The sequence below is a fragment of the Sturnira hondurensis genome, unplaced genomic scaffold (genome assembly GCF_014824575.4).
Source record: "Sturnira hondurensis isolate 20B ecotype Veracruz unplaced genomic scaffold, ASM1482457v3 Scaffold0011253, whole genome shotgun sequence".
Lineage (NCBI taxonomy): Eukaryota > Metazoa > Chordata > Mammalia > Chiroptera > Phyllostomidae > Sturnira > Sturnira hondurensis.
Window position 1 is genome coordinate 3,775,458 of NW_028083884.1, and position 20,571 is coordinate 3,796,028.

At 52.3% G+C, this 20,571-nt stretch overlaps 1 protein-coding gene across 1 annotated transcript in view; it reads right to left on the minus strand.

Moving 5' to 3' along the window:
• The window catches only part of SLC18A2 (solute carrier family 18 member A2), a 29,670-nt gene extending 9,615 nt beyond the window's left edge, over positions 1-20,055 (minus strand). The window contains exons 1-10 of the mRNA XM_037059674.1: positions 19,973-20,055; positions 19,383-19,516; positions 17,336-17,696; positions 7,752-7,810; positions 7,395-7,478; positions 6,987-7,079; positions 6,123-6,212; positions 5,990-6,033; positions 5,860-5,920; positions 3,189-3,284 (exon numbers count right to left, since the gene is read on the minus strand). Coding sequence (XP_036915569.1) covers positions 3,189-3,284; positions 5,860-5,920; positions 5,990-6,033; positions 6,123-6,212; positions 6,987-7,079; positions 7,395-7,478; positions 7,752-7,810; positions 17,336-17,696; positions 19,383-19,503 — 1,009 coding nt within the window. The 5' untranslated portion in view covers positions 19,504-19,516; positions 19,973-20,055. The remainder of the gene's footprint in view (positions 1-3,188; positions 3,285-5,859; positions 5,921-5,989; positions 6,034-6,122; positions 6,213-6,986; positions 7,080-7,394; positions 7,479-7,751; positions 7,811-17,335; positions 17,697-19,382; positions 19,517-19,972) is intronic.
• Positions 20,056-20,571: the final 516 nt, after the last annotated feature.

The following is a 20,571-nucleotide window of genomic DNA, read 5'->3' on the forward strand; positions in this document are numbered from 1 at the left end:
AAACTAGGGAACATTAAGGACAAAGAAAAAAAGCAAAAACGAAGCCCAAACCCTATCACTCGGATAATCACCACAGGGGTTTATAAGAGAAAACCCCTTATTTTCTCTTATAAGGGAAGTAACACGTGTGTGCAAAGGATTTTGTTTGTTTTTTTCTAAAAGATGGGATTATACCTAGTCTTCTACACCCTGCGTTTTTCTTTTTTTAAAAAAATATTTTATTTATTTTTAGAGAGGGGAAGGGAAGGAGAAAGAGAGGGAGAGAAACGTCAATGTATGGTTGCCTCTCACATGCCCCAAATCAAAGACCTGGCCTGCAACCCAGGTATGTGCCCTGACTGGGAATTGAACCAGCGACCCTTTGGTTCACAGGCCTACACTCAATCCACTGACCTATACCAGCCAGGGCTGCTTTTTTCAAATAGCTTTAGAAACACCTTCCATGTCAAAAAATAAATGTCTATGTGGTCATTTTTGTGGCCGAGTCACAGGTGACGGAAATTTTCATGTCCAAGATGGAGTGCTCTCCCAGGAGAGGGACCTCGCATCCCCACTGGCACGGAGGTGATGTCCAGCTGCTGGCGGCTGAGGTGGCCTTGCCCGTGACCTCTGCAGTGGACAGAGGTCTGTTCAAGGCAGCCACGCCCTGGCTGCCAGGGGACTTGTCCACGTCAGCTCTCTCTGGGCCCTATTTGTTATTAGGACAACAAGACCCTCTCTTTCTAAAAAATGGCCTTCCAAACTCTTTGTGTTCAAAATCCCAGCGTTGTTTTTTTCTCGAAATCAGACATACCAGCTGTGATTCTGAGCCTTGCCCACAAACAGCTACAGCTGCTTTGTTATCCATCATCTGAGCGCATAAATCAGACACACGTGGTCAGTGCTTGATGGTCGCCAGGTGCTCCCTGCCCTCGAAACGTGCAGGACTGGGGGTCTGTCTTGTCCAGACAGCTCTCAGCATACACACACACACACACACACACACACACACACACACACACACGGTGTCAATGCCTCTCCCGGAGTGCAATGGCCTGTCACTGCACCTCCGTAAGCAAGGAAAGCCATCAAACCTCCAGAAGAAGGCTGAGCCTCCCAGCACAGTCCGGCTTCAAGATGGCTGGTTCTAGGAGCATCGGCGGGAGCTGTGAGGGGTCATGCGTGCAGCTCGTGAGACAGTTCTGCTCTGACTCCCCATCGTAGGGAAGCAACTGGGCAAACAGGCTTCCCAAGGGCTCACACAGGACCCTGACCGGGGAGGGGCTGAGCCTCAGGGGCCTCAGAGGCAGGGCTGTGCCGCTTGGCCCCGGGTCCTTGACTCAGGGGAATGGTCCTCGAATCGTGTCACCCAGAGCACCCTCCTCACCAAGGCTCAGAGGGGCCTGAGAGGTGCCGGCAGGGGTGGGCCACAAGCTACAAACAGCACATGAGGTGACATGCTTCCCTGTGCAGAGGACACAGGACAAGTAGAGAAAAGTGACTCTCTTGAAGAGACCCAAGAGGCAAGAACGAGGTGATTTCACTGGTGGAAAGGGGACCATCTGGCTTGGGTGACAAGCCCCGCCAGAGGAAGTTGAGGCGGCCCACAGCCTGCCACCCAGTCCAGATGACCCAGGAGCTAGGACTGACTTTAAAGATTTTATAAAGAAAGCTTCAGGCTGTGTCTGGAGAGGAAGAGAACAAAGCAGCTTAAGTGCCCCACACAGGGCCTGATACATCAAAAGGTCAGCAGGGCATCTCAGCCCAAGAGCACTGCAAAGGCAGTGTGGGACCCTCTCGCCTTGGGCCACCAAAAATGGGGTGCCTGCTGGAAATACTCGGAGGCCCAGACCACCACAGGGACCAGAGAGAGAAGAAACCTGAAGAAACACCTTCAGTAGGGTCAGGAATAAGACAGGGAGGGCGTCTCATCGCTCTTTGCTAACTCAGGGTTAGAACAAGTCCATCCCTTCTGCAAAGTGACATGTGCTCTCTCTTGGAGCTTCTGGGTTTCCTCCGCCTCCACAGCCAGGAAGGTCAGAGTCAAGTTTTCTGTCTAAGAACCAGCCTTAGCTTCGCTCCAGGAATCTTTTCTCCTTCGCTGAGGGACTGCTGTTGTCGGGGGCTCGTTTTTGTGTTTGTTTTGTGACACACCATAATTACCCCACACCATAAAGTCCACCTTCTTAAAATGGACAGGTCGTTGGTTTTTAGGGCATCCACAGGGCTGTGCAGCCATCACCACTATCTAATTCCAGAACCTCGCCCTCACTCCGAAAAGAAACCTCACATCCATCAGCAGTGCCCCCTCCTCCAGGCTCTTGGGGCTTTGTAATGACTATCTGATGAAAGAACACAGCAATTCCACGCACAACCCCAAAGGTGGGTGCTCAGGCCGGGCCAGCCGTCCTGAGGCAGAAAGGACAGGGACAAGTGGGAACCTGGGGGCAGCGTCTGGCAAGGCGCCACTGCAGAGGGCTGATGCCGGAGGAGAAATACGGCTGCCAGAAGGAGGCTGGGGACACTTCACTCAGAACTGAGAGCCTCCATGTGAAGATACTGGTATTTACATGGAAAGAACTACGAAAAATAATAAACCTCTAGGAAGAATAATCAACATTCTTAAAGGAAAGGGTGCGTGTACAGGGACAAGCCTTCCCGAGAGTAAACAATATGCTAAAGGTACAGTAATTAAATAGGAAAGTGTGGACGCAGGAGTCCTATCAGACCAATGATACAGAAGAGACCACCCGGAAATGGACCCAGGAACACATGTCATTTTGCACCCGAGAGAGGTGCCAGCAATCAGACAAAGAAACACGAGGGGCACTGGGACAACTGGCTGCCCATGCAGGGAACAGCAGAGCAGAGGCGTGTCACGTGGCCACGTGCATTTAATATAACTGGTGCGGTTCGGATACATGGGGAGAGGCTACATGAATGTTCCCTCTCCGATTTCTGCCCAGGTCTGATGTCTCCATATGAATTCTGCATCCGTCAAGGGTGGCACCGAAGATACAGAAACTAGAGCCCAAAGAGGATCCCAAAGCCCACTGCAACCCTAAGCAGTGACGCCGTTAAGTGTCAAACAGAAACAGTCACCGTTTTATCATCATCCTGGTACCCACCGTTGAGCAGGGCTACAATGGTGAGGCCCACCCTGGGGCCCAAAGTTCTGGGATCGGAAGAGCCCCCCCCCCACTCCTTACCCAGCTGCCACTTTGGGGAGCACATGGTCTCCATCATCCAGATGGGCAGGGCTGGCTCCAGCATGGCGATCCCCATGTTTGCAAAGCAGATGGACCCTGTAAGGGGAGCAGGAGGGTTAGTGTGCTTCGGGTTCGGGTCTCCAGGGTTCCCTACCGTTTTCAAGCACAGACAGACCCCACGTGCCCACCGCCAGAACTATCCATTTGGATACCCAGAACTTCTCCCACTACTTTGGTAAGAAAAAAAATACCAGATCAAAGGGATAGTGAAGAGGGTGCGTTTATTATTGCTATTATTTAAACAACTAGCTTCCCAGAGTCATAGAGTTTGGAATTGGAGGGAGCCTTGGAGATAATTTGGTTTAACTGTCCTGATGGATTAACAGAGAAAGGGAGTTCCAGTTCATTGATGAGGAACTTGCTTGAGGTCAGTGGCACAGACATCCCAGCCCACACCAGATGTGGGCAGGGCGGTTGGGGGGGGGGGGGCTCCCGCTCTCAGGTTTTCCTGTGCAATGAACGCAGATATTTCTAATAATTCCTGGGAGAGCCCCAAATCCAGTGCACTCAATACAGCTGTGCTGTTTTGGGATATTTTCTTAAAATCAACAATGCATATAGGGTCTCTTTGCAAATGTCCGTTATCACCCTGCTAACCAGAACCCTTCGTCAATGTAGAACCATCTAGAAAAAGACACAGGGCACTGTTCCCAACATTCTGAGAGCTCCCTGTGCTGTGCCCTCTGGAACCTCTAATTTGCTAAAATCTTGATTGAAGGAATAATTGTGAGGAAGGTGCAATCATGCAATTGTGATGAAGGTGCTCCCATAATGAAGAAAGACTTTTTTGCTTTCTTTGTGACTTTTAAAGGCAGAACACAGAGATGATGTGAAAATGACTGGACCCCCTCACCCACCTGTTCTGTGTTTTCTTAGATTCTGTGACTGTCTGTTTCACTTATATTAATTCTAGAGCCAAACTAACTGCCGGCACGGTTTACAGTCCCCTGTGGTCCAGCGCCCACAGGTGAACCCCTCATTATCTAGTTCCGATACACGGAACCATTACCCCTCTCCCCTAAATCCACTCAGGGCAGAATCAGGCAACCAGACAGCCCCCAGGCCCCAAAGGCTGCTGGGATTACTTAAACTAGCCAACACTAAGCTGTTTCCCCTGCCCTGCCTTGCATTTTCCAGGAAAACTCCAGTAAAGGGTCTGGCCTAGACCTCCCCCTGCCCCTTTCTGCCTCCTGACTAACCTGGGGCTTCCCCTCATGGCCCCAAGTGACGTGGCGTGCTGCCCCCTTTCCTTGGGAAAGGTAAGGAAGGAAATCTTCTTCCAATGGTATTGACCTCTGGATGTCATCAGTCACCTCCATAAGCTGAAATCCCACTGGTAGGAATGAGACACCACCCGGCCCCCAGCTGTCCCCACCGAGGCTGCCTGGGCCTGCTGGGGGGCTGCCGCTCGGTGCTGGCTGGATCTCAGCCACCCCCTCAAACAGGGGCGCAACAGTGAGGGCCAAAGAAAGGCGGAGGCAGGAGGGGCCCAGGCGGCTCGGCCTGCCCGGGTGTCTGCCCCGTGGGGTGGACAGTCACATCTCTGTGCCCCTGTTTCTCACCGCACCGTGGGGCCAGGTCTCCAGGGACATCTGGGCTGCGGAATGCCCCTGTCAGGGACACAGGGAGCTTCCCTCATGTGAAGAGGTCACCACACCAGGTTTACAACCCTTCGGCCACCAGGCAGGACGACCAGGGCCTACACCAGGGTCACAGCGGGGCCACCCTGACCAAACCCTGCAGAGGAAGCTGAAACAAAACCAGCCTGGGCTTGGGGAAAAGGCTGAACTTGAACACCCTCAGGCAGGGCGTGTACCACTTCGCCTGGCTCCCCCAGCCGCCTCGTGTTCTTGCCTTTCCGCTTGGACAAACCTAACCCCGACTGGAGAGAAGCTGCCCTCACCTGGCCTGACCCCAAGGCCGCTGCTGACCACAGTGTCCAGGCCCCAGCAGCATAAGGCTGGGCCCTCATTAGGTGGTCCCAGTCCTGTGTCACTGGGCTGGTCTTAAGGGGACAGTCACTTGGATGAGTGCTGCCATAATGCTCTCCAAGAGCCACAGGACCAAGGCTTCCTTTGAGCCCATCCGGTGAAGAACCAAAAGCCTGAGCTTTCTTAGCCAAAGGGCATTCCCCAGCCCAACCTCTCTGCAGCTGAACAGGACGCCCTTTCTGCAGAAAGGGAGGTGCCCTCGTGGCCCTCTGGGCTATGCTGTTGCAGTCCAATCATGCATGTCAAGGTGAATCAGACCCCCAGCTAAGACGCCTGCAGGGAGGCCATGAATTCCTTCCAGAAGTCCAAGGCCAAACAGGAATGGTCTTTGCCAAAGACACAGGGACGAGGTTGATCCCAAACAAACCGCTGCTGCAGGGCATCTCCGTGACTCAGACACCTCTGCTCACAAGGAAAAACGACACAGGAACTTGGCTGCGTGTCCGAAACCAACGACAGAAGAAAACCACTTCTTTCAATGGAGACCCTCTCTGCGCCTCGTACACTTTTCCACAGCCCAGCACTTCCAGCAGCAAAACAAACACGTGTCCTCGCCATCCAACCCACCCCGACCCACCCCTGGGCTGAAAGGACCAGGGAGGGGCTGGCGGGAGCCCCACCTGCAGCGATGAGGATGTAGGGGTCCCTCAGCAGGGTGGTCAGTGGCGTCCCCTTCTGGCTCTGTCGAGAAAACAGGGGTTAGAAGCGCCAGCGTGGCCCTTGCAGCGCCCTCCTCTCCCGTTGGCTTACCTCTGGCTGCACCCGGGATGGCTGGAGCACGAAGAGCTGAATAGCTACAATGAGAGAAAAACAAAAGGCGTGGCCCGGAACCCCCATCAGTATATATGCCCAGGTCAAGGCCAAGGTCCCCACGCGGACTCACCTCCATCCAAGAGCACCAGGGCAGCCAGTACCAGGAACGGAGCCGCCTTCCCCACAAACTCATAGAGCACACTCCCAAAGGGGGGACCCACTGCGAGGAAGAGAAAGAGAACCATGCCAGGCCCTAGGGCCAGTGCCCCGCCCACCCCGCCAGGACCACCCATTTGTTTCTTGTGTTCCGCTCTTTTTTGTTCCAAAAGCTATTTGAGGTGGCCACGCTATGTTATATCCAGTGGTGTAAGTTGACCTGGCAACTTCCTGCAAGCGGCTGCACGTCTAGCACATGGGCAAGAGACTCGAGGGTCACCGCAAAGCAAAGATCAGAGGGACACAAGGTCTCGGCCACTGAAGGCACCCAGGACACTGGTCATGAGGACTTCTTCCCTTGAGCACAGACAGGGACCATGGGCTCCCATAGGAGGGCCAGGGGTGCAACAGAGAAGAGTGAGAGCACCCAGATCTCTTAAGCAAGATCCTGGCCCCTGGTCTGGGAGGCCCGTCTGGGAGGTGGCAGGGCAGACTCGGGAGGCGGGGAGGCCCTCTCAAACAGAAACTCAGAGAATGTGCGAGAGGAGAGGAAGGATCTGGGAAGACCAGCCTGTTTGAACCTTCATTTCCCATCTGGCCCTGGGAGGTCTAAGGTTGGCTTCCCAAGTTCCCCAGAGTAAGTTTGGGAGAGACAGTGGAGCAGAGACAGGTTCCCCCATGTCAGGAAGGCCCCACCGTCTTTCAAAGGCTCCGTGAAAGTAGGCGATGAGAGAGGACAGTGAGGGTATCTGTCAGCGTGCACGTGGAATGGGGGAGGACTGTCACTGTCTAGCGGCAGACGGGCTCCCAGCGTGCCTTTGCCGCGGGCCTCACCCACCTAAGACCCCCATGGCCAGGCCGCCCAGGGCGATCCCCATGGCGTTGCCTCTCTCTTCGTCATCTGTGTACACGCTGGCAAGCATGCCCATCCCTACACAGAGAAAGAAATGTCAGCCGACAGCCAAGCTCTGGGAGCACCGACAGAATGGCCTGTGACTCGATTCCCTCCCCAATCCAGACCTGCAAGCTTCCCAAACCCGTCAGATTAATGAAAATGTGAGACCAAGCAGGGTCCCACGTGGAGGTGGATACCTTCTCCGACAGCTCACCACGGGCCACCAGCACCGAATTCCCTAAGTGACCCAGCTAGTGGATCATGGGGCAGGCCAGCGGGACAGCGCCCGGTGGTCCCTTGCAAGACAGAAGAGCCCCGGGCACTGACTCACGCAGGCATTTCCACACCTACCAGCCACCGAGGAGCAGGAGGAGCCGACTCCCTGGAGCGACCTGGCGATCAGCAGGAAGGCGTAACTGCTGGAGAAGGCGAACACTGTGGGGGAAGGGGCCAGGCCTTGTCAGGGCAGGCCAGCTGACACTGAGATCCAGCCAATGGGGGCACCTCTGGGACCCGTAACCCGAGGCTTCTTCATTTCCTTATTAGCCACACGGTGTTTCTGCCCACCAAGACCCCTCCCTGTCCAGCTCTTTCTGCAGTTCCTACCAACACTCCTGCCCCCGCCCCAGCTGGGTTCTCGACTCCCCACTTGTGGCCATCAGAGCCCATCCCGGGACCCAGACTCCAATGTAAACACGAGATACTTACTGACTGTGGAGAGAAACATGATGCAGAAACCCGCAAACATGGGGATTGGGTAGCCGATTCTGCAAGACAAAACCATAAAGAAAATCTGGCCACTGCTCTGTGTTTTCTTAAGGCTTTGTACGGAGTCTCTCCCGCTTTCCCTGTGGGATCGGGTGGATTAGGTGTTTGGTCAACTTCTCCGAAAATTCATACAGTTGGTGCTTCCTGCGTGACCTTTCTGTGTTTGACGGTCTTAGAATGAGAATACGTTTACAGGCTGCCGCTCTGGACAGAAATTTCTCTAGGACAAATGTTAACACAGTATTGACAAGTACCCCAGGACACGGCCAAAATACACGTACAGCCCTGTTCCCATCGTTTTCCAAAATTATTTCCTTAATTATTGTCTTTGCTGGAGCTTCACCAAAGAGGCAACTGCAATCAAATGATTCTACAAAAAGGACATCAAGTGATTTGACCGGCCACAGAGACGACTGCGCTACGTCTGGGCAGCAGAGGGAACAGGGTGTCTGTACATACCTACATACATACATGCTTACATACAAATGGAAATGTGGATGTACACTTCTACCAGGGCACCTAGAACAGAGACGGTGCTTCAGAAGTTTCATTTTCTTCCTCATTCTTCCTTCTTTTCCCTCTGTTTCTGCTGAATAAGCAGGCAGCTTGGTCCCCGCCATGTGGGTGGGGCACGAGGGTGAAGGCAGCTTCCTAGGCCCCCTGCCCAGAAAAGGAGTGCAGAGCTGGCTGGGCCCCTGCCCTCTGCGAGGGGTGCGTCCACCCAGAAGAGCCCTGAGCAGCTCCAGGCCCTGTCTCCCCCTAGCCCTGGATCCGAGACCAAGAAAGTCCTGAATCCCGGTCACTCAGCCTTGAAGAAAAAAATCATAGTATCAATCACTTAATTCTCCAAGTGTGTCCACCCGTCAGCTCAGTGATTTGCTAAGGATAGCTGACCGCCCCCCATTGCACGTGTGAGCAAATGCAGGCACAAAAAGGGACATATTGGCCTTCTCAGGCTAATTTCATTCGGGCCATTCCATCCAATCCGGGGCTTTTCCTTGCAAACTCTCCCACTTCCTCAAGTAGCCAGAGAGCATCTCTGGTTTTGAACATAACCTTTCCAACCGCTCTCCTGGCTATGCTCTGATCTGTCATCCAGATGGCCATCAGATGGCTGCTTCTATCGTCTCTATTAGCCTGCAGCTAACGGCTCTGTGCTCTTTATTCACGTAGCAAAAGGCACCCATGCACAAGCTCAGGTCTGCACCGTACTGCGGGATACCAAATAAGGAGATGTCCAAGGGGCTCGGCGAGATGAGCTGGCAGGCAGTTTATACCAGTGGCTACTGTACTTCTGGGGAAAGAACTGACATATGACAATACTTGCAGCTGCCCTGGAATAAACACAGTCTCCTCACTTCCCACACACAACTTGGAAACCCATGCATATGTCAAAGCTGTCGTAACACCAGTGATACCTACACCTGAGGCAGGAGACAGTCAGGAGGGAAACAAGGAACAGGATATCAGTCACCACCTCGCCTGCGCTGGGACTTCCTTCTGTAGGCTCCTCATCAGGCCCACACAGTCTTTTTTGCTCGTCCTCCTCAGCTGACTTTTGGCCTTTACACCTGTGCCTGCACCCCACTTGCCTGTTATGTAGGAAAGGTTCCTACTGTGTTCGTACCCAGAATATCTATTTCGGGGTCACTAATGCTCCCCTTGCTAAGTATAGTTGCAGGAATGAGCCACTCCTGACTTTAGCTTGTATCTACTAGCATTGCAAACAGCAACATTGGCCAGAGCCACTGAACAGGTGCCTGCTGGTCATTTGTTACCAGAAATGGCCACGTGAAGCCACTGTTACCCAATGAATCAAATTTAAAATTCTAAAGTGGTTTACTTGTTTTTCTAGGGGTATTTTAACGTCTCCTCTCGGGTCACCATCCCACTATGAGATCCACCTCCAGTATGAAGGGGCGGCCTTCAGACACCTCTTGAGGTCCCTTCTGGGGAAATTTCAGACTCAGGTACAATTTCTTAAAGCTCTAGAAAAATCAGATAAAAGAATACCCGAGTGTCCCCTTGATGACTTAGAAAGAACCATTTTATAATAAGCTCATCTTGGAGCCCCTCTTGGTGGCTTACGGGGTCAGAAACTATTTTGCTAGTAAGACACTTAAGGCTTACAGGAAGATGAGGGTCTGCGTAGATGGAGATGATAGGAATGGAAACATACCCAGGCTACCTGGGTAGACCAGAGGGTCTGGGGTCTCTGGGATGATCGAGTACGAGGATGCTGGAGTGGTCCCTCCCTACAGTGCTTTGCAGGCTGGACACTCACTAGGACCATGAATTACACAAACAGTGTCCAGGGAACTCGGACCCTCCAAACTGAACATCGGGAAAGAAGTGAAACTAGACTGTGGTGATCCTCTCAAGACTTTCAAATTTCTGTCAGCTGACACTTCCTAGGATTTCTTTCACCAGAAACATGGCCCGTAGGCCGCGTGCAGCCCAAGATGGTTATGAATGCAGCCCAACACAAAATCATAAATCTACTTAAAATCGTTTTCTTGCTCATCTGTTTTCATTAGTGTTTATGTATTTAATGCGTGGCCCAAGACAACTCTTCTTCTTCCGGTGTGGCCCAAAGATGCCAAAAGGTTGGACACCTCTGCTCTAGACAGAACAGGGCAAGAGTTCCATGGTTCTCAACAGGCAGGGACCACCGCCCATCTAAGCCAGAAGAAGTGACAGAAGAATGATCTCTGCCCTTCAACAACCCCAGCAAGATTTTTGAGAACCATGTCTCTCGGGGGAAAGTTGAGGCAGGAGGTAGTCGAGCGGGAGGAAACTCGGGAGGTGGGCCAGGGTTAAGACAAAGGATACCGATACAGGGCAGAGATTCTGTTCTAAGATCCACTGTCCCACTCCCTGGAAAAGTGCCGAGTCATGGTGAATCGTGAATGCACCTGCGCAGAAGATGCTGCCAGACCCCTGCTTCATTATAATAGTGTCATAATAAATTAGCATTGTGGGACCCCTTCCCCAGTGGTCAATCAAGGAAAATCATGGGAGACTGCATGTGCAGTAGCTTGAAGGTAATGTAACTATGTCTATGCGCACAGTAAAACCCCACCAGAACCAGGCAGGAAATAGCCGCCCTATAAGAATAGACTCGTCCAGCCCCTGAGGTCCATCTCTGCTCAGAGTTGCCAGCTCCCATGTTCTGTGGAGTGTGCTATCGCTTAATCAGTCTGCTCTCTCTTTCTCTCTCTCTCTACGATAATCTTTCTGTGTGTTCTGTTCAATTCACTGTTTGTGATCACTAAAAACCTGGTTGGTTACCTGTGGCCACCTGTGACATGCCCAATCTGCCACCTGACCACTGTCCCAAATCACCTGGCAGGACATGGCTGGGTTGGGCTCCTTCTCACCAGGAGGCCCCAGCGTTCCCTGAGACTATCGGTAGTGGACAGTGTCATCTGTGATTCTTACTGCAATCGTGAGCAGTTAGGTGGCGTTGTTCTCATTCTCCAGATGGCTACATTGAGGCTCAGCCACTTTAAGCAACTTGCCCCAAACTCAGGGCAACAGGCACAACTCCAGCATCTAGGTTGTGCCAGGTCCTGCTTTTGTATCCTTTGGTGGGGATGCCAGTCACAGGAACACAGACTCACATGAAGTGAGTGGGACGGCGGAAGGTCCGCCGTTTCGCTGACAACCCCATGGCTCTGAACCTGCAGGGCTCTGTACCCACGGAGGATTCTTTCTACCAGGCCCGGGCTCTGTGTTTTCTTAAAGCACACTGGAGCTACTGTCTTTAAAATTCCTTTGCAACTTTATTAAAGCACGTATGGGATAACCAAATGGCAGATTTGGAAGGACACTCAAAGGCTGGCCAGTCTAAACCCTCGTCTGGGGTGAGAAAGCGAGGTTCAGAGATGGGGCGGCTCACCCACGGTCGCAGAGCAAGCCGGCAGCTTCCGATACCAAGGCTGACGCTGCTTCCTTCTCATCGCCAGACACCCGCGCCCTATACCTTGCATGCTGGCCAAGCCGCTGGCAGGGCTGCCCCGGGGAAAGTGCCGGGCAACCTCCCCCTGGAGCTCAGCCCCAACACAAGACACCACTCCAGGGTCTCCACCCTCAACCTCTTTTAGCCCCCTGAGCTCTCACTTCAGCAGGAGGGTCATCCAAGGCCCCAGGGTCACTGAGCGATGGGCAGATCTCCAATGCCCTTTCTCCTTCCTCATGATGTCTCCTAAATGGACAGAACCTCAACTGCCGTGAGTCATAAACGTTTGAGTTGGCCTCTTGTCTCAATTCAATGCCATCTCAATTCAAGTATTGCTAAGCAGAGCTAGACCTGATGTGGCAAACCCGTAACCAAACCTCCCACTGTCACCCCTGGTGAGTCATCCCAGCCCACAACCATCCTCCTCAGAGCATCAGGGAACAGTGGATCCAATTGGATAAGACTAAAAATCATATTTTGAATCCCTAGAAAAAAAGTGCACAGCAATAAAAGGTGTAGTCACTATACATACACCTCTAGGGTCAGTGGAGAAGCCTCATGTTCCCCAATTCATCACTGACCAGCAATACTTTTTCTTCATGTTACAAACCAGTTCACCTTTGCCATAGAGAGTACCCATGCTCCACTCTCAGGCTTGTTAGATCTCAGATCCCCACTGCGTGCTAAGTGACAAAAGCAGGACACATAGTAGGGCACAAACTATCACCAGAAGGGACAAGAGGTGCCCCTTCGAAGATCCCAACGCACTCCTAAAAGGTGAGTGAACACCTTCAGGAAACAGAACAAACTCACAGGATACATGGGGAAGTTTGTTGTCAATCATTTTGTAAACAGAATAAAATCCTCCAATTTGGCCCACGGCTCTATCTTTTCCAGCAAGGATACATGTGCAGGGGGTTACGTGAGTCATGGGCTTCTCACTTCCCTAGTTGTCCCCCGTGTTCCCTGACACACAGCTCAAGTGAGGGCTTGACTCCCATGACAAATGCCCACTGCTAAGGCCAGCTTCTTCTGAGCTCAGAAGCGAAGGCTCCGCCACACCCTCCTAACAGCATCTAGGGCAGGAGCTCACTTTCAAACAGCTGGTTTCCCTGCCCACGGAGAAGCTGAAAAGGTCACTGCTTATTCCTACAAAGCCCACTTTAGACCAAGTGGCTGAAGCAAGAGGAAAAAAAATAGCCACTCGTAGATCTCACGGAGATTTTGTGCCCCGTGGCTTCCTTCTTGTCATTCAGATGTTAGCTATGATTTGTGAGAGAAAATAACCGGCTTTCAAATATACTAGGTAACTATGGAAATAAATTAAGCCACTGTCGCTGGCTTGAGAAAAAGCAGACCACTGACACAATGACAGGCTAAGGAGGGTGTTAACCCTTTCCCTCGCCACCCAGTATGCTTGGAATAACTCTCAGTTCTGAAGATGCGAATACTACGCAATCCTTATGCTAAGCAAGTGAAGACCAGGACCGCTCCGTTCTTAACCTGATTTGTGGACAGAGACATGTAAAGGTGTCTTCACACTGACCCTGCCTGGGCATTCCTTTTATGTGCATGGATGTCCAAAAACTGCTTGCTGAGCCAAAGGAGAGCAGGCATTGCTCCCAGCAGGTCTTCTAACCCCCTTTCACACCCGAGGCCATCATGAAATAAACTGGAATTATAAAGTAAGTCGCAGGAGCCTCGAAAACGGAACTCAAGTCAACCAAGGTGGCAGCAGACTTTAGAACATCTTACTGGGTATGTGATACTACATCGGGCCAAGGTCGAAGGTCCTCTGCTCCCATCTGGTCACATATTTTTCAGTAAAACTATGGTCCCAGAAGAGGAAGTGAAGGAGAAATTACGTCTATTATATTAGTGGCCAGAGGAACACTTGCATGCTTCCCCAAAACTGCCTTTTTGTATTTTCAGGGTTTGTCACGCGGTCTTATCTGACATATAAAACAACAGAAAGACAGCCTGCCTCCTGTACCATCCACCCTCAAAGGTCACTCAAGCGGCAGCATCACGCCCGTGAATACGGGGGTCTGGGGTGTAATGTGGAAGACTGGGTTGTGACGTGTGTAATGTTGGGGGTCTCACTACAGAGAGGGGCCTGCTTACATCAAGAGGCTTTGGTCAGGAGCGGCTCCCAGCAGCCTGTCTCTAGGTAACTCCCCCACGACTTTGGGGGTGCCGGGAGACTCCCTTTTCCCCACTGTCGAAAGCACTGCAGAGATGCTAGGAAGCTGGACCAACAAACACCAGCGGCTGGAATCAGAGATCATTTTAGGGCCATGAGGTAAGGCAAGGCCCCCAAAACCAGGATGATTATTTTCTGAACGCCCTGTCCATTGGTACAAACAGCAATCAACAACTCACTGTGTAGGCCTTTACTAGCTCAGCCCGGTGCTACCAGAAAGCCCAAGGCCATGCCAGAAAGACAGATTTTGACCTGCATGATTGATTTTTTTGTAGCCAGACATTCAAACGATATGACAGGAAGCAGGTAAGAAAAACAGGGAGAGAGGAAGATGCCCAGACAGGGAGTCTGGGCCCCGCAGCTATGGGGCACTTTCTCCTCCCGAACGGCAAACCCCTTTGCCCAGAAAATCCTAGGCCTGGACCAAAGGCTTCGCTGAAGTCTCTTCAGGCTCTTGTGCTTTGCGTTTTTAACTACTCTTTAATCACAAACATATTAAACCCATGGCAAAATGCTGTTTTAAACACACTTGTTTACAACACTGAAAAGGTGAATCCTATGTCTTGTGGGTAATTGAAGATGTGATTGGCACAAATTACCTCAAAGGCTACTTGCAAAGGCTTACAAAGGAAGATTCTGTAAATGAAAACGGAGCGTATTTATCACTTCTCTGAGCAGAACCAGCGAGTGCCCCGAAACACTGTAAGTCCCCAGACTACTCAGGTCCACCGGGCTCAGAAAGTATTAGAAAAATTACACACCGTGATCATCTTTGGAGGGATAGAGTTCACTCTGTTATTCTGCCACCATGCATATTAAAATGCATCTGCATTTCCCACATTACAAGGCAAGGCTAAAAGATGAAGGTTATTTTGAAATTTGCTGGAGGAAGCAGTTAGGGTTTAAAATTTTGCTCTAGATAAATTCCAAAATGGATGGCTCACCCTAAGAATAGACTAAATTTCACAGGTCAGAAAACAAAATCAGGTTTCTCTTGGAAGACATTTTTTTTTCAGAGCCCCAGACAGGAGTCTTGGGTGGCTATGATGTCAAAGCACTTGGAGTATTTAATACAGAGAAAAGGTCTCACTGGTCATAAGCAAGCTTTTCCCCATGGAATAAACAAAGCATTAAAAACAAAAATGGGGCTTTTTTAAAGCTTTTCACTTGCCACTTGCATTTGGAAGATTGGCCCACTCACGCCATTTCAGCCTAGTTTTCAATCATTACACTCCATGGCTAGCGACATTGGCACCCAGGGTAACAGCAAGGCAGTATTACAAGAATGTCCTCTATCTTCCCATATAGAACTCGAGCTGCCTGCTTTCTGAGAGCACAAAGCCCTGAGCCGTTTTCTCTAATTATACCAGACGCATTTGAAGAAGCGCTCCTAGTCTTGAGAAGAGAAAGAAAACCACCCTGCCCCCAGTGAGGACAGTTTGGTTTTCTCTCTCAAGAACAGAGGAGCCCGGTGATGTTACCTCCCCGATGGTGCTTCTTGGCGGGCGCCCTCGGGCTGTCCTGGCTGAGTTCATTTGCTCAGCTGATTTGATGTAGCAGCTTCGCAGCACTGCTACGCATGGACTGGATGGCTGGACACGACTTGGGATTGTTCAAATTGTGTCGGTCCAGAAAATTAAATTGCAAAAGTTTAAAATGGGCTTTTTGCCCTGGCTGATGTGGCTCAGTGGATTGAGTGCCAGCTTGCAAAGCGAAGGGTCGCTGGTTCACTTCCCAGTCAGGGCACATGCCTGGGTTGCTGGCCAGGTCCCTGATAGGGGGCACACAAGAGGCAACCATACATTGATGTGTCTCCCCCTCTCTTTCTCCTTCCCTTCCCCGTCTCTAAAAATAAATAAATAAAATCTTTTCAAAAAACAAAATGTGCTTCTGTCCAATTCACCGTGGGTACATCACCTGCAACCTCCGTGAGTCTGAGGACAGCTTGTGCTGGGGGAAGGTAGACCTTCCAGCCTCTGTCACCCACCCCCAGGCCTCATCTCTCATTGACCTCCAGGTCACACACAACCCCATTCTATGAAGGCCCCAGGCTCGATTTAACACTTGCTGTCACCCTCTTGAGATGTCAGTGATAACTTAAACAAAGGACCGTTCTGGTCCTGCCCACCGCCTGCTTCCCTAGGCCCGCGCCTGGGCAGATGTAAAGACCTCCCTATTCCCCACCTGTACCGGGTGTTGGACGGACCCACTTAAAATTGGGCTTGGCTTGCTGTCTCTTCAACTGGGCACTGGAACCCCCAATGCCTTCCAAGCAGCCCCACAGCAAAACCCCACTCCTTTCTCAGCCTCCCAATTAAGGCCTTTAATAGACCAGCCCAGCCTGTTTCCCTTGCTCGGCCTTCTCCCCTCCCCAACCCTCACCACGATGGCCCTTCTTTTCCATCTCTGGTCTTTGTCTTGGTTCACGTTTCTGGGCCTGGTTCACGGGGAGGACTCTGGGCACTTCCTCCTCTATTTTTGGTTCTTCGGCCTTTGGGGCCACACTGTTGAGATGGCAGCCCCCCCACCACCACCACTTACACTGTTCTGTCTCCTTCTCCTTGCGGCTGACGCCCCCTCCCCTCCACTGCAAACCCTGGTCCTACCCTTAGGTCCCACGGGCCAGGCAGAGCTGGGCCACCTCTGCTGTGGAACAAAGACTTGCTGCAAGGCCACCCACCAACAACGGAGATGTGGACAACATAACGGGGGTCCGGAAATGTCCAGAACATCTAGGGTAGCATAGAGCGAGCTGGGGAATTATGTGGGGCATCAGCAGCTGGTGTGAATCATGCAGAAAACAGCTTCACTTCTCTGCCCTGTGCGCATGTGGACACAGGTCAGGGACTGGCGGGGGACGGACCTGTCACACTGCCCAGGACCTCCACATCAACTACGACTTTCTTCTCTGCAGCAAGACCACTCATCTTCTCCCACACCCTCCACCCGACCAGCTACTTGACCTTCACCCAGCCAGCTCTAAAGAAGCCACCTTGGCCTTCTGTGAGGAACTGCACGACCAGGGGTGGAAGAGAAGAGAAAACTGCATGGTACGGAGAATCCGACTATGAAAGGAGGCATGTAGACAGAATCAAAGTCCTCCCACGCAGGGAGGGCCTCTACTCTGCTTCAGCATCCTCTTCCTTTTTAAGCAACAGGGGTAGCAATGAAAGTTGAAGCAAATGGGAAATTGTAATTAACTACGGACAGAAACATAAGGGGAAGGGATTAGATTTTTCCCCAGCTCACCCTGCAATGGTTCCCAGATTCGGGTAAATGCATGAGAAACAGAACCCCAGGGGGTAATGAGCTTGGGGTAATGCATATACAAAACTCTTTGGCCAAAATAACAGAGCTTACCTGTTGGTCAACAGTCCTATGAACGGGTTGGTGAGGAACTGGACCATGGCTTTGGAGGCAAACAACAGGCCAACCTGTACGTTTTCATTCAGGAGGTCCTCGTCTTCCCTGGGGCAGTTGGAAGGGCTGACAGAGGTGTTAGTCACCATGTGCTGTGTGCTGGTGGCGGCCTTCGGCAGCGGACTCCCCTGAAGGTCCCTGGTGGTGTTGCTGGTGACCATGGTGGAGTTGTCATAATAAGAGAAGATGCTCTGGAAACTGCCCGAGGCTGTGGAGGCTGTGAGCACTGGCCTGGCAGTCTGGATTTCCGTCACATTTTTCTCATGCGTAATGCTGTACAAGTAACTTGGGATGATGGGGACTGGGGACAAGAGCAGAAGAGGAAGGTGGTGACTGCGTTGAAGCCCTCCCTGGGACGAATGCCAGAAAAACCTGTGGTCACGTCAAATGCCAAAGGGGACTGGGAGAGGTGGGATATCTAAACCAGGAACACCCCCTCCCGTGCCGACCTTGGATCCATTCCACACTACTCAGCTCCCTAGAGAGAAGAGCAAAGCCCCGGGAGGCTGAGAAAGTTCCATGTGCTCTCAGAGCCAGTTATTGCGCAGAAGTGACCGGCCAGCCCCGGAGAACCCTGTCCTGCACAGGGTCTCTCAGTACCGGGGCTCTCAGTACAGGGTTCCTACACAGGGTTCCCGCACAGGAACGCACTCGAGGAACGCAGACTCTGGTTTGGGTTTGAGTCAGGGCTGACCCAGCGTCAGCCAGGGTTTCTCAGAATGAGTCTCCAAAGACCTTCAGTTGAATGAATGAAGCAAACAGAAACCTAAATTTCACTGTGTGTCTTAGAAAAAAATAAACCCACCAGAAGTGATCATCTGGACATTCCGCAACAGGACCACTTCCTCTCTCTATTCTTACAAGTGGGAATTGGCAAAGTTTCAGCCTATCTGGAAAATGTAAGACTTTCTGGGAACCCTGGTAGCGTGGCTCAGTTGGTAGAGTGCCACCCTGATACGCCAAGGTCGCAGGTCCGATCCCTGGTCAGGGTATATACAAGAATCAACCAACGAAGAAATAAAGGAGTGGGACAACAAATCGATGTTTCTCTCTCTCTCCCCTTTCTCTCTTTAGAAATAGATAAAGAAATAAAACTGTTTTTTAAAAAGAATTTCTAAGACTTGTATAAAGAAGAAGAAAAACCTTTCCATGTAATAGAAGCTTCCAGCAGCTGTGTAACGACAGAGCATGGAACACAAAGGAGACGAGAGACCCTCCTCACTGAGCTCAGATGGGCTTCACGTCTCTGCCAATCCTTGAGGTGAGAACCTGACTATGTGAGGCTATAAAAACTGTCTCAGAAGAACCCGCAAATGCAGAAAGAGGAGATAACCCACTCCTGAGAGTTGACATTTTTTAAAAAAACACCTTTTAAAAATTCATTAAAAATTTGGATATTTTTTTCAGGAAAAACATGCCAAATGTTTTGCTGTTAATGGGGCTAATTAAGAGACCTGGGTTTAAATTATTTAGTTTCTTAAAAATCCATTATAGAAAAAAGACTAAAATGAACCTGTTCAAATTGCTCTCCAAACGGTCTTGAAATGTTCCCACTTCGAGTCACTCACGGATACAATCTACTGAGATGTCACTTCTCTCTTTGGAGGGAGGGATGTTTACTGTTCCACCAAATTATGAACACTTCTTTGGGGTAGCATAATCATTATTTATAACATTACTTTGAACTCTGAGAATTGCTAGTCCTGAACAGAAATCTTCCTCACTGTGGTGAAAGCGGGCAGGGGGAAGCTTTAAATTATCAGGAGGAAACACAAGTTCTGGGTTTGATCGATGTCACATTTTTGACCTGACCGCCAGGAAAACGAAGCCACAACGCGCTCTCACTAGACCCGTGGCGGTCTTGGGGGATGTGTTTCTGCAAAGTGCGTTCTCCAACTTTCCCAGGACGCGCAGAGCTCCAGGACCGCGCTCGGGTAAGTGGGGCGCCCAGGGAAGGGGCGCCCGGGGAGGGCCAGCCCGTACGTACCCACGACGGTCAGCAGCATGTTGTCCAGCAGCAGCGCGAGAAACACGATGAACAGGATGAGCTTCCTGGAGTGGCGGCTGTCCACCAGCCAGCGGAGCAGCGCCCAGTCGCTCAGGGCCATGGCTTGGGGCTCGCTGCGGGCGCGGTGGGAGGTGAGTAGCCGCGGAGGGCCAGCGACTCCCGCCAACCCCGGTGCTCAGACTCCCCGGGCCGTAGAAGGGGCTAGACCTGAAGGTCCCCCGCGTCCTACCCTTGGCTCACCTGCGGCAACCGTCCTCACACACACCTTTGCTCCTTGCTAATAACGCCCAGAGGCGCCGTCGGGGCGCGCACCGGGGTCCCGCTGCCACCACTGAGCGCTGGGAAAGCGCCGCGAGACAAAGCGCTCTGTGCGTCCCGAGCGCGGGCTCGCCCCTGCCTTCCGGAGCCTGGCGAGCAGCGCCTGGGGGCTTCCCCAGCTCCCCCGCCCCCCTCCCCCCCACCCCGACACACACCCGGTCCCATGCCGCTCTCCCTTGCTCTCGCCTGCGCCCGGGCGGCGCTCTGCCCCGGCACAGAGCACTGCAGGCAGGGAGCGGGATCTGCGTTACCTCGCGGTCCCTGGCGGCTGTCTGCTCCGGCAGCTGTGAGCTCGGTCCGTGCGGGCGCCTCGGGGTCGTAGTCTCCACTCCAGCGCCCCGCGGCCGCCGCTGCTCAGTTTAGCGGGTCCGACTCTGACGTCACGGCCGGCGCCTAGCTGGGGGCGGAGGGCTGGGGCGCGGGAGGGGCCGCGGTCGCGGTGCCGGAGGGGCCTCCACCCCTGCTCCCGCCTAGACAAGTGCAGTCCTCCCCGGCTCGGAGTCCTACCCCAGCTTGCCAGGTCCCAAGCCGCCCGGAGCGCAGAAGCTCATCAGCCCCTGCACTTGGCCTAATTTCCTAGGGTCCTGGGCTAGGGAGTCGGGGGAAAGCGGCTAGGGCGCACAGGGAAGACATTACAGCTCCTGGGCGAGGGGTCAGGGGTCCCTGGGTGAAGAGTCAGGAGCCAAGGTGACAAGGTAGGGATCAGTGCTTTCATCTGGCCCCAGGTAGGAGTTTAAGCTGCCCTTTGATCCCCTCTGTCCCTGAAATCAGCCATGAGGTCATGGAGACTACAGTCTGACTGTGGCCAGAAAGGGGCCCTAGAGTGTTGGGAGCCAGAGACAGATCTCTC